Here is a 13735-nt window from a genome sequence, read left to right on the forward strand (position 1 = left end):
TTGTTTCATACCAATACAAACAAAATAAATAAACATGAGAATGCCTAAATATTTGCAATTGCAATAATTTTCTGGGCGAAGTGGTGCATTATCCGACAGAAATGCAGGAGTCCCAATATTTTTGGATATGATTATATATATATAGATATATACACATGCATAGATACAGTATATACGCACACAGACATTTTTTATATTATTACCATGACAGGTTTGCATTCAGTACTGTAATGTATACTGTATGCTTTTTATACTATTACCATGACATGTTTGCATTCAGTACTTTAATATGTATATGCACTTTTTATATTATTACCATCATGACAGCTTACATTCAGTACTGTAAACAAAGATATATACATTACTATGAAAGTTTTGCTTCCAGCACAATGCTAGTGTACATCTCTGGTTTGAAACTTGCTTATGACTGAACATTGGTAAAAAATTGTGAAAAGTGAAATGAATTCTGCTATGTATTTCTACAATCAGACAAGCAGTCTACGGTGCCCTGCTATGTTCTTTCTAAATCCATTCCTTTCACTGCCTGGGTGACTACATTTCCAGTATCCTTGCTGGTAAGAACTGGGACTTCCAGGACTAAACCTAGTGGGCGGAACACATGCAAACCGCTTGGGGGCGTGTCTGCCTGTTTGCCTTCCTGTGATTGGCAGTGGCTGCGCACCTTTGTGCGGCTCTAAGTGAGTCATGGAGGTTGGTGAGGATGAGCGGAGCTTTATAACTGCTCCGAAGTTCGGAGAGATGCAACCAGCGGCAGACTTTACCTGGTTCCCGCCCGGTGATCTTCTGTTTCTTCATCTGCTCCTCACCTGAGCAAACCTTGACCTCCCCTGCGGATCTCACCTCCGGCTACTCCTTCATCATTATGAGGACACTGACCTGTCTGTCGCTTCTCCTGGTCTCCGTTTTCCTTTTCCTGGAGCACGGGGACGCCGCTGTCATCACAGGGGTGAGTGATATACTAAATAGTCAATGTGATAGATAGCATCATACTGCAGGGCTTTCTTTGTTTGCTCTTTGCTTTCTGTCACAGCCTGTCACTTGCTAGCTTTCTAACTTCCTCTGTACTCTTGTGGGTGGCTCCAATGCCCAGGGCAGAAGTCATGCCTCCCTCCAGCCTACCTGACATAGTCTCCTAACTCCCATTTCAAATCCCCCTCCTAGCACAAATATTTTCTCTCACCCCCAGCTCAAATACCACCCTAATTCCCCCTCCTAGCATAAATCCCCCTCACCCCCAAAACAATCATCCCCCTAGCACAGACCCTCTTTCTTCTCAAACTTTCTATCCTAGCACAAATCGTCTCCCCCAAATCCTCCAAGTTTGTTGTCTGGGGGACCTACTGCTGGGGAGCACCGATCTTTCAAACCAGGCACCACTTCCATAGACCCCCATGTTAAACGTCAGTCTAGTCATGGACACAGTGAGGCATGGGCACAGTGAGGCACGGACACAGTGAGGCACGGGCACAGTGAGTTACGGGCACAGTGAGGCACGGGCACAGTGAGGCACGGACACAGTGAGGCACGGACACAGTGAGGCATGGACACAGTGAGGCACGGGCACAGTGAGGCATGGACACAGTGAGGCACAGACATAGTGAGGCATTAACACAGTGAGGCATGCACATGGACACAGTGAGGCAAAGTGAGGCACAGTGAGGCATGCAGATGGACACCCTAGGCTTATACTTGAGTCAATACGTATTCCCATTTTTTGGTGGTAAAATTCGGTGCCTCGGCTTATACTCGAGTATATACAATAGATGTCCAGCGCAACCCCTCCCCATATATTAGATGTCAAGAGCCACCCCACCATCAGAAGTTGAGTCCCCCACTCTCCCTTACATTACAGTGCACCCCCCTTTCCTTATGCTGCTGCTGGGAAGAAGCTGAATGCATTGCTTAAAAGCAGAAAGTAAGGGTCTGGAGGAGAAGCAGAGGAGGGCTGGATAGGACGCTGTGTGTGTGTTATTTAAGCTAAAATAATAAACATGTTATGCTTACCTGCTCTGTTCAACGGTATTGCACAGAGCCGCCCCTACCTCCTTTTCAGGGGTCCCCTGCTAGCTCTGGCCACTCCTCCACTTCTGAATGTGCCCCCATAGCAATTGGGGTACACAAATGCGGGCATGTTCCCAAGCCAGGCTGTGTGCATCCATAGACACACGCAGTGTGGCTCGGCCCCGCTCTCTGCTCACAATAGTTGATTGAGAGCAGCAGAAACCAATCACTCCCCCTGCTGCCTCTGTGTCCTGTGAGTGCAGTGAGAGAGAAAAGAGCTACTGCAGATGGGCACAGCGCAGGTCTCAGGCAAGCACTTGGGTGGGAGGGACGATACTACTACTGGGACATTTTTTACAAGGGAATGCATTAGGTTAAAACATGTTTTGCCTTTAAAACCACTTTAATGTAATGCGACTAAGGTGCACACACTTTAACCCAAGACAGGGCATTTATGCACACTTTTATCAGTGGGGAGGAGGGACTGTATGTAAAGCTGAAGGGACAGGATAGGGGTGCACACATAGGCGTGCGCACAGGGTGTGCCAGGTGTGCCTAGGAACACCCTAATCGCTCCCTGCAGTGCAGATTCCCCCTCCCACAGCATGGCTGGCTTCCCTCTCCCTCCCTCTCCTCTCCCATTGGCTACTGCAGTGGGCACACATAGATGATATTTCAGGATGAGTGGAGAAGGGGTAATATCATTTACTGGCCCCTTCCTGAATGAACACAGTGAGAGATCACTACTGTGTTTTTGAGCTTTCGGTGCACACCCTAATATAGCTGGGCGATTTTGGCCCCAAAAAGCTTGATTCACGATTCAAGTCAAGTTTTCTTTTCCTGATGGACACCACGCCGGTCCTAAGTTTTTAGGCCTTTTAGGCGAGCTGCGGGCAGGATTTTTTTGGCGAGGCCGCGGCTTTGGCCTAGTCCGCAGCGCGCCGGTCCTATGGAGAAAATAAAATCTAAAAAAAATTATTTGGTCAAAATGCTGAATCGATTTGCCCTCGTAACTCGATTCAAGATTCAAATGGATTTTTTCCCCAGCCCTAAACCCTTTCACACGGGCGGACCGTATGTCCGCTTTTTCATCCATCCGTGTACGGATGAAAAAGGGGCATACATTGGTCCCTATGAGATCGCAGGTGTCAGCGGATGAACATCCGCTGACACCCAATCTCACCTGATTCCGCATTCCTCCGATTCTGCAGACGGAGGAAAACCCTATTTTTCCTTCCGTCTTCGGATCGGGTGAACACGGACAGACGGTTACATTTAGCTTTCCTGTTAAAGGCCTCGACACTTGCTTGCCATCTATTTTGAAGCATCAGTCAGCACAGATTGAACATGTACAATGCAATTTATTGTGCCATCCCGGGAAGTGTTTGATTTTTTTTAACAATCGTAATTTTATGGTAATGCAAGGACTTTTCTTAATGGCATTCCACAGAATTTTGTTGCTCCCATTATGCATTTCAAGAATGTGAAATTAAGTTTGTAAAAAAAAATATTGACAGGCTTGTGAAAGGGATGTTCAGTGTGGAAGAGGGACGTGTTGTGCAGTGAGTATTTGGATGCAAGGCCTTCGTATATGTACTCCTCTTGGCACTCGGGGTGAAAATTGTCATCCAGCAAGTCGTAAAGTAAGTCCTTGCTGATAATAACTGTTACTAATGCTGCATATTTGAGAATAGAAAACTCCAAGGGCCAGATCCACGTAGATAGGCGTATCTTTACATGGGCGTAGCGTATCGTAGTAACGCTACGCCGCCGCAACTTTGAGAGACAAGTGCTGTATTCACAAAGCACTTGCCTCTAAAGTTACGGCGGCGTAGCGTAAATCTGCCGGCGTAAGCGCACCTAAATCAAATGAGGAACAGGGGGGAGTGTTTTATGTAAAATAAGCTTGACCCCACGTAAATGACGCTTTTTATGTACGGCGCATGCGCGCGCATGCTCAGTATCACGTTGAAATTTCAAATTAAATTACGCCCGCTCAATGCCTAGACGACGTGAACGTAATTTACGCAAAGCCCTATTCGCAAACGTTTTACGCAGACGACGTAAACAACGGAAAATTCGACGCTGGCCCGACGTCCATACTTAACATTGCGTACGCCTCATAGAGCAAGGGTAACGTTACGCCGAAAAAAGCCTTACGGAAATGACGTAAAAAAATGCGCCGGACGTACGTTTGTGGATTGGCATATCTAGCTAATTTGCATACTCAACGCGGAAATCATTGGAAGCGCCACCTAGCGGCCAGCGTAAATATGCACCTTAGATCCGAACTAAGACGTACGTCAGTCAGATCTAGCCCAGCTTCAGGCATATCTTGTTTTGTGGAAACCAAACAAAGATACGCCGGAGCATCCTAGAAGTTACGCGGCGTATCAATAGATACGCCGACGTAACTTCTTCGTGGATCTGGGCCCAAGTCTATTATCCTGTTGTTCCCTGCGCAAAAACAGAAAATTGCATGTCAAAAACTCACCACAATTTTCCTTTCCTGACAAGCTCCATGGCAGCACACCAGAGTACAGGGCGCCACCTTCATCCCCCAACCCCCCCCCCCCCACACTTTCAAGGCCTGTATGTAGTATTACTAATGTGGGTGGGAGCTGTGCTGCCATGGAGCTCGTCGGGAAAGGAGAATTGCGGTATTTGACATTGAATTTTCCTTTTTTTCCGTTTTCACATGCTTGGGCACAAATATAAATAACTCTTTATTGTAGAATGTTAATTGGGTTTATCAGAATGTATTAGGCCTCGTACACACGACCGAACATGTCCGCTGAAACTGGTCCGTCGGACCAGTTCCCGCGGACATGTTCGGTCGTGTGTAGGGCCGACCGGACAATTTTCCGGCCGACCGGACAGGTTTCCAGCGGACAACTGTTTCTTAGCATGCTAAGAAACATGTCCGCTAGAACCATGTCCGCCGGACATGTCCGATGGTCAGTATGACTCATCGGACATGTCCGCTGGCCCGAGAACCCGCGCATGACGTCGAATTGATTTGACGCATGCGTGGAAGCATTGAACTTCCGCGTCAGAGAACGTCGGTGTCGTATACATCACCGCGTTCTCTGTCCGCGGGGATTTTGGTTTGATGGTGTGTACAACCATCAGACCAAAATCCGCCAGCAGAAATGTCCGATGAAAACGGTCCGGCGTAGTGTATCTTTGGTGGCGTAAGGGCGCGGAATTCAAATGGATGTGATGGGGGCGTGTTTTATGTTAATACGTCGTGACCCGACGTAAACAACGTTTTTTTTTAACGGCGCATGCGCCGTCCGTGGGGGTATCCCAGTGCGCATGCTCGAAATTAAACCGGAACAAGCCAATGCTTAAGACGGTGACGTCATTCTATGCAAATCCCTATTCGCGAACGACTTACGCAAACAACGTAAAAAATTCAAAAGGCGACGCGGGAACGACGGCCATACTTAACATTGAGTATGCCTCATAATAGCAGGGGTAACTACACGCCGGAAAAAGCCGAACGCAAACGACGTAAAAAAATGCGCCGGCCGGACGTACGTTTGTGGATCGCCGTAACAAGCTAATTTGCATAATCGACGCAGAATTCGATGGAAACGCCACCTAGCGGCCGCCGAAAAAATGCACCTAAGATCCGACGGCGTACTAAGACGTACGCCTGTCGGATCGATCCGAGGTGCAGTCGTATCTTGTTTTGTAGATACAAAACAAAGATAGGACGCGCAAAATTTGAAATTACGCGGCGTATCAAGAGATACGCCGGCGTAATTCTTTTGTGGATCTGCCCCGAGGTGTTTATAATTGTATCCACAGCCAAAAACATCATGCTGGGGATCACTTTTATACAGATTGTGGACAGGAAAGGATTTTGTGGAAAAAAACCTGTATTCTGCCTATCCTTAACTATTTAATGTATTTTTTTCTTTAGGTTCCGTTTGCTGGCCTAAGATTGCATAACACATGTCCATGCCAATCAAACCTAGCCTGTAAGACGTTGCCCGATGGCAAATACCAGTGCATGTGAAGCTAAAAGAGGCAAAGATTATTTTTATTTGAAGATTTCAAGAAATGCTGTTGCAATTGATTAATTTATGCTCTCAGATTGTATACTTGAAACCTTTTTTTGAAGCTAAATTCCAAAAAGTTGCAACTATTAGCTCTTGTTGCCCTTATCTTCCAATCAGAATTTCTGTTTCATTTATTTAACTGACAAATAATCCTTGATTTTGAAAAACAAACGACCCAAATGGCACCACAAAGAGAACAAAGATACTAAACACAAAGTATTGGGAGTTTTTGTTTTTTTAGATGTTGGCCTGTGGATTGTGGCACCAGCCACATGCATGGTATGTGTACATAGAAAATACTCTGGGTTCCTGAAGAGGGTTAACTGTGAAATGCGTTGAACTGAACCACTCTCACTATATGGTTTGCGCACAAGATGGTAATGCCATACTAAACTAATGAAGCCCTAGAACTGTGAGAGTTGGTGCTGGGAGGCAAAAAATTATACTATGATGTATAGGTGTTACATATTGCAATTGGCTGGTGGTCTACTTTTACGTTCTTTTAATATTTTAATACTTTTTTGGAAAAAATAATTGTGAGGATTTTTAAACTATAGTGTTATGCTATTATTAAGGTTAGGCGCCTTGAAAATCCCAATATTTTGTGCTTAGTATCATTTTTTTCATTGTTTACAAGCAACATGAATCTGATTTATTGCTTTAGCTAACAAGAAGTTATTTTTCTAGTTACTTCAATCATGAAGCCTCCTGTCTCCACAATCTAAATAATAATTATCACCAGCAGTGAAAATCTTTGTTGAATCCCCCAAGGGATTAGATACATGCAGTTGTTTGGATAAAAAATACATTTATTTTCTATTTGTTGGCTGTAGTTCCTCCCCAGGATGTAGCTCAATTTATGGGCATTCCTATGGAGGTGTTATGCCGCGTACACCCGATCAGTCCATCCGATGAGAACGGACCGATGGACCGTTTTCATCGGTTAACCGATGAAGCTGACTGATGGTCCGTCGCAACTACACACCATCGGTTAAAAAAACGATCGTGTCAGAACGCGGTGACGTAAAACACAACGACGTGCTGAAAAAAAATAAGTTCAAAGCTTCCAAGCATGCGTCGACTTGATTCTGAGCATGCACGGATTTTTAACTGATGGTCGTGCCTACTGACGATCGTTTTTTTTCCATTGGTTAAATTTAAAGCAAGTTGGCTTTTTTTAACTGATGGTTAAATAACCTATGGGGCCCACACACGATCGGTTTTGACTGATGAAAACGGTCCATCAGACCGTTGTCCTCTGTTTAACCTATCGTGTGTATGAGGCCTTACAGTCATCACTGAAGCCACCAACCCCCTTTATTCTAACAGATTCTGCCATTTAATCTATCTTATTATATAGCCTGTACATCATGGAGACAGACCTCCTGAACACATGAGGACATAATGGGGACTGAGAAGGGGACATAGAAAGATGAGGACAGAATAAGGCTTAAAGGCTGTCAGAGAAGAATACAGGGGGACAGAGCAAAGGAGATGGGGACAAAACAGAAGACATGATGATTGGTGAGATGTGGACAGAGGAGGGAAGATGGGAACAGAGCAGGGGCCATGGGGAGATGGAGACAGGCAGAGCAGGAAACATGGGGACAGTCACAGCCTGGGTTACTAAAACCCAAACGGACAGTTACAAGCAGTTTGTAATAAAAAAAAAGCTCTTTTCTTCTGCCCATAAATGTCTGTAGACAGGAAAAGAAAGCCCTTCAGATTTCCCGCCATCATCAACAAGCCACCAGCTACTACTCTAGTCTCTCCCCTGAAATTAGCTGGTGGCTGGGTCTGTACTTAGTCTTTCCTTTCAGTACAGGGAAGTCTTTTCAGTACATGGAAGATGGCAGATTGGCAGAGCAGGAGGGGCACAGGGCTGGAAGATTAGATGGCAGAGCTACAGGTTTAGGAATGTTCTGTCCTGGCAATGTTCAGAGGAAGCAGCGATGGGGTTTGTTTGGGCTCTCCTCTTTGTGCCTGTTAGTCAGAACCAAATATATATTTATCTCCTTGTGAGCAGTGTGGTTGGACAGTAGATGAGGAAAGGGACACAATGTCAACCATGCCATCTCAACAACCACTGCACAGCTGCAGTGTCTCCTTGGGGATAAAATAATGATGTTTTAAATTATGTTGATACTTCCTCTTTAAGCTTTTAACTTCCCTAAACTGCTCTTCAATCCACAATAAACTGCTTATGCCTCGTTTCCACTGAGCGGATCGGTTCGGGTCGCTTAGAATGGAACGGGTTAGAATGGTCCGGTCTATTCTGCAGAGCATTTCCACTGCAAATCGAACCATCCGGGACCATGCAAGGTTTAGAAAAAAGCCGAGCACATCCACCAATCAGTGAGATGTATTTGTAGGTCCTCCCTAATGGAACCGTTCCATTCTCTATGGCCCCACATCTGAAGCAGGACCCAGAATGGTCCGGTACGGTTCGCTTTTATGGCACGCTTTCATAATGGAAACACCCAAAAAAGCGTACCGTACCGAACCGTACCGAACCGATCCGCTCAGTGGAAACGAGGCATTAGTGAAATAATGTATAAGGCTTGGAGTGATAGAAACTTGGGAAGCTGCAAAGCAAACTTCTGCTCTTTGAAATCATCCATGTTTATTTAAGTATTTATGCTGGAATATCTTTGCAAAAAAATGTAATAAGTAAGCACGAGTGGCATGGGCTGTCTTTAGTCATCTCTAATGACGCGTACACAAGGTCGGAATTTCCGATCGAAAAAGCCAGATGGGAGCTTTTCATCGGATATTCTGACTGTGTGTATGCCCCATCGAACTTTTTCCATCGGAATTTTCGATGGACTTAGAGAGCAGGTTCTCTATTTTTCTGTTGGAAATTCCAATGGAATTTTGCCCGGTCAAAAGTCAGACCGTGTGTAAGCGGTATAAGAATTATCAGACAATGATTTGAAAATACAAAGTGGGGGTTTACGAAAATCTGGTGCAGCTCTACATGGAAACCAATCAGCTTCCACATGTTATTGTCAAAGTTAAATTAACAGCACAGTCTAACTAAAGCAACGACACGACGTGCGATTGTTTCAGTGCGCATGTGCAGATGACTTTGGCACATGCAGATACAGGGGGATATCTCCTAAACCCTGCAGGTACAGGAGATATCCAGGGTAGCTACAGGTAAGCCTTATTATAGACTTACCTGTAGCAAAAAGTGGTATGTAAGGGTTTACAACCTTTTTAATTGTCCTTTTAGCAAAAGTCAGCAGTTACAGTATTTGTAGCTGCGATATCTATTTTATTTTTAAAAGGGCTAAAGAACCTCTATCAGCATGTCTTTTGGAGTGTGGGTGGAAACCATAGTACCTGGCAGAGGCCCACACAAGCACAGAGAACATGCAAAGTCCATGCATGGTGTCCTGACCAGGATTCAAACCAAACTGCTAATACATTTTAGGCATGATGTAGCATTTATTCACCTGTTTCAGGGATCGTCTTTTTTGTTGCAAATGTAAAATCCCTGTAACAGCACATTCCACTGTAATATATATTTTTCTATTAGAGAGGGTTAAACCCCCAGCCAGGTCTTTCTTGCTTTCTTGATGTTTGTGTGCCCACCGAGGAGAATTACCCTCCCTATTTGTATTAAAGTGGAGTTCCACCCATAAATATAACATTACATCAGTAGTTTTAAAAAAATGTCATTAGTCCTTTACAAATTTTTTTTTTTTTTTTAGATGCCTTCAAAGTGTTGTTGCTAGGCAGAATAGTTAATCTTCCCACTTCCTGCACCTAGGTGCTTAATGCTTCCTAACCTACACCGCACAGACTCCTGGGAATGTAGTGGGTGTAACTTTCCATGAGTCTGTGCATTCCCCAGTCTCAAAGAATCATGTGACTTGGACAGCACAGGTGCTGAAACCTGATCTGACACTGCTTGTGCAGCACTGAGCATGTGCGAGATTTGCAAGGCTGAAATCCAGGAAGTCATACAGTTTGGCTTCATGATGCCCACACTTAAGATGGCCCCAGTCAATTTCTATTTTATAAAGTGTCTAAATGCTGTAACAACCTAACAAAACAGACCTTAGTTTACAGACTAACTTTACTAGAATACATTAAGCTTGTGTATTACAGGGGTATTTATATTTAAAAAGTGAAATTGTGGCCGGAACTCCGCTTTAAATCTCCACTTTCACCAGAACAGAAGGTGATAGTAAATACAAAATGTTACAGTTGTCACAGCAACAGAAGGTGAGGGGAAATCTTCTAACCATTCCCTATTGACTATTACGCCCCCTTCTTTGTATACACTAAAGAAGATTGCCCCCCCCCCCCACCCCACCCCAGTGCTTGCCACACACTGCCTTACCACCTCCTTACTGCAGTGTCCCAGCCAGTTTATGCTCTAGCCTCGGAGTGTAGACAGGGATGACATCACAGGTCTCCCCTAAGTGACATGAAGTGAAGTATTCCATTCTGGTGAATGGCCATTCAGGTTTGAGTACTGCCACATGGGGGAAATCTTGTGAATCGTCATAACCTGCAGTCCCGCTCCATTAGATAGGGTTCCGGGGGTGCTGGAAAGATGGCGAGGGAACCTGGCTCAGTGAAAATACAAGCTTGGGCAGGTTGGTGGGCTGCATGAAGAGTCAAGTTCCCTTTACCGTGAATGAGCAGAGGGGCAATGTCTCCTAAAGCAGGCATACATTTATTTTTCATATGTAACACATTTTAAAAGTTTGCACATCACTGAACTTTTCTGAATGTTATAGAATGCTTTTAACCAGCTCTGTATTCTTGGCTTTGGCATATGCTTTCATGACAACTGCTAGACTGCATAAAAAAATGGATGAGCTATTGAGCTGTATACCAATAAAGGCAATGAAATAAAAAAAAGCTGCTGCAATATGGTGTAAAAAAATTATTTATCATACTTGTTTTATTGGGGGCTACAGAAATTCTTGGAGTGCATCATTTTTTGGCTGCAAAAGGTAGGTCAATTATCTGAAGAAAAAAATAGAAATCCCACCATTGACACTGGACCAGAAGGTGAGAAGTTATCTCTAAAATTGTCCGTACATTATACAATTTTCTTGTTCAATTTCCTTTAGATTTGCCTTCCACTATGTAGCAAAAGAGCCTGCCTGATTGCATACAAATTGAAAGTGTTTAGGTATTATATGGTTTTGGTAAATCTAAAGGAAAATGTACAAGAATATTGTATAATGTACCGCCAGCCTTAGTCCCATTCAAAGCTGTCACAGTTGGGTGCCCACACTAGTGATGCAGGTGACGGGGAAAGGCGGGGGAGAGAACCGAGGCTTCGGATATCCACATCACTGGATCATGGGACAGATGGGTGTGTGTTTATTAAATGTCAGCAGCTACACTTTTTGTACTGTAGCTGCTGACTTCAATTAAACACAGAAACAGCTGGAACTCATACAGTACCATACACAAGCCCTCAAAATCTGTTCGGAGTCTACAAATATAGAAATCTTGGGTGCATACAAACTAGGGGTGTTGAATATAATCGCAGCATTGATGCATCACGATTCAGACATTTGAGATTCTGCATCGATGCTTAGAGTCAGCCGGATCGATGTCCATCGCTCAGTGCGGTGCACTGCCTCTCCTGGCAAAGCCTGCCTGGTAGATAAAGCCCCCTCCTTCCCAGATGACACTGAAGCAGAAAGGCAGCTGATGAGCTGACAGCCAGTACAGTGCAGGAGGAGGAGCACAAGGAGACCCGACATCAGGAGAGGCTTCACTGGAGGCACCGGAAGGGAGAAAACACACTGAGCATGGGCGAGGGGGAAACGACTGACACTGAGAGCTGGTGAATGCCAGTGTTAAAGATCCCATCCCTCCACTACTATCACCCCTCTGCCTCTGATCTCATCCAACCCACCATACCTTTGATCCCACCATCCCTCTGCCTCTAATCCCACCATCCCTCTTCCTCAGATCCCACCATCCCTCTGCCTCTGATTTCACCATCCCTCTGCCTCTGATTCCACCATTCCTCTGCCTCTGATTCCACCATTTCTGTTCCTCTGATTCCACCATCCCTCTTCCTCTGATTCCACCATCCCTCTTCCTCTGATCCCACCATTCCTCTGCCTCTGATTCCACCATTTCTCTGCCTCTGATTCCACCATCCCTCTGCCTCTGATTCCACCATCCCTCTGCCTCTGATTCCACCATTTCTCTGACTCTGATTCCACTAGCCCTCTTCTTCTGATCCCACCATTCCTCTGCCTCTGATTCCACCATTCCTCTGCTTCTGATTCCACAATTTCTCTTCCTCTGATCCCACCATTCCTCTGCCTCTGATTCCACCATCCCTCTTCCTCTGATCCCACCATCCCTCTTCCTCTTATCCCACCATTCCTCTGCCTCTGATTCCACCATTTCTCTGCCTCTGATTCCACCATTTCTCTTCCTCTGATTCCACCATCCCTCTGCCTCTGATTCCACCATCCCTCTGCCTCTGATTCCACCATTTCTCTGACTCTGATTCCACTAGCCCTCTTCCTCTGATCCCACCATTCCTCTGCCTCTGATTCCACCATTCCTCTGCTTCTGATTCCACAATTTCTCTTCCTCTGATCCCACCATTCCTCTGCCTCTGATTCCAACATCCCTCTTCCTCTGATCCCACCATCCCTCTTCCTCTTATCCCACCATTCCTCTGCCTCTGATTCCACCATTTCTCTGCCTCTGATTCCACCATTTCTCTTCCTCTGATTCCACCATCCCTCTGCCTCTGATTTCACCATCCCTCTGCCTCTGATTCCACCATTCCTCTGCCTCTGATTCCACCATTTCTGTTCCTCTGATTCCACCATCCCTCTTCCTCTGATTCCACCATCCCTCTGCCTCTGATTCCACCATCCCTCTGCCTCTGATTCCACCATTTCTCTGACTCTGATTCCACTAGCCCTCTTCCTCTGATCCCACCATTCCTCTGCCTCTGATTCCACCATTCCTCTGCTTCTGATTCCACAATTTCTCTTCCTCTGATCCCACCATTCCTCTGCCTCTGATTCCACCATCCCTCTTCCTCTGATCCCACCATCCCTCTTCCTCTGATCCCACCATTCCTCTGCCTCTGATTCCACCATTCCTCTGCCTCTGATTCCACCATTCCTCTGCTTCTGATTCCACCATTTCTCTTCCTCTGATCCCACCATTCCTCTGCCTCTGATTCCACCATCCCTCTTCCTCTGATCCCACCATCCCTCTTCCTCTGACCCCACCATTCCTCTGCCTCTGATTCCACCATTTCTCTGCCTCTGATTCCACCATCCCTCTGCCTCTGATTCCACTATCCCTCTGCCTCTGACCCCACCATCCCTCTGCCTCTGATCCCACCATCCCTCTGCCACTGATCCCACCATCCCTCTGCCACTGATCCCACCATCCCTCTGCCACTGATCCCACCATCCCTCTGCCACTGATCCCACCATCCCTCTGCATCTGATCCCACCATCCCTCTGCCACTGATCCTATCATCCCTCCCTCTGCCTGATCCCATCCCCCACCATCACCCCTCTGTCACTATCATTTATATTTTGTGCATTTGTGACAGGAATGTATTTCGGGGATTTGTTAAAACAATCTACTGAGCACCCCAAAACTAGTTTGTGAGAGAGTCA

General features: G+C 45.6%; 1 protein-coding gene across 1 annotated transcript; it reads left to right on the top strand.

Moving 5' to 3' along the window:
- Nucleotides 1-712: 712 nt before the first annotated feature.
- Nucleotides 713-6278, top strand: PROK2 (prokineticin 2). Its single transcript, XM_040359070.1, has 3 exons — nucleotides 713-967; nucleotides 3540-3665; nucleotides 5954-6278. Exons 1-3 carry the CDS (start codon nucleotides 884-886, stop codon nucleotides 6047-6049), a joined length of 306 nt encoding a protein of 101 aa, XP_040215004.1. The 5' UTR covers nucleotides 713-883; the 3' UTR covers nucleotides 6050-6278.
- The last annotated feature ends 7457 nt before the right edge of the window (nucleotides 6279-13735 follow it).

This window comes from Rana temporaria, chromosome 7 (assembly GCF_905171775.1).
Source record: "Rana temporaria chromosome 7, aRanTem1.1, whole genome shotgun sequence".
In the NCBI taxonomy this organism is placed as follows: Eukaryota; Metazoa; Chordata; class Amphibia; order Anura; family Ranidae; genus Rana; species Rana temporaria.

What these genes read in the sequence shown, in the direction of transcription:
- PROK2 (XM_040359070.1), top strand. Translation starts at nt 884, where the DNA reads ATGAGGACACTGACCTGTCTGTCGCTTCTCCTGGTCTCCGTTTTCCTT. An exon ending in ACGCCGCTGTCATCACAGGG is followed by an intron (nt 968 to 3,539) that starts GTGAGTGATATA and finishes AAATATTGACAG; the next exon opens with GCTTGTGAAAGGGATGTTCA. An exon ending in GTCATCCAGCAAGTCGTAAA is followed by an intron (nt 3,666 to 5,953) that starts GTAAGTCCTTGC and finishes TTTTTTCTTTAG; the next exon opens with GTTCCGTTTGCTGGCCTAAG.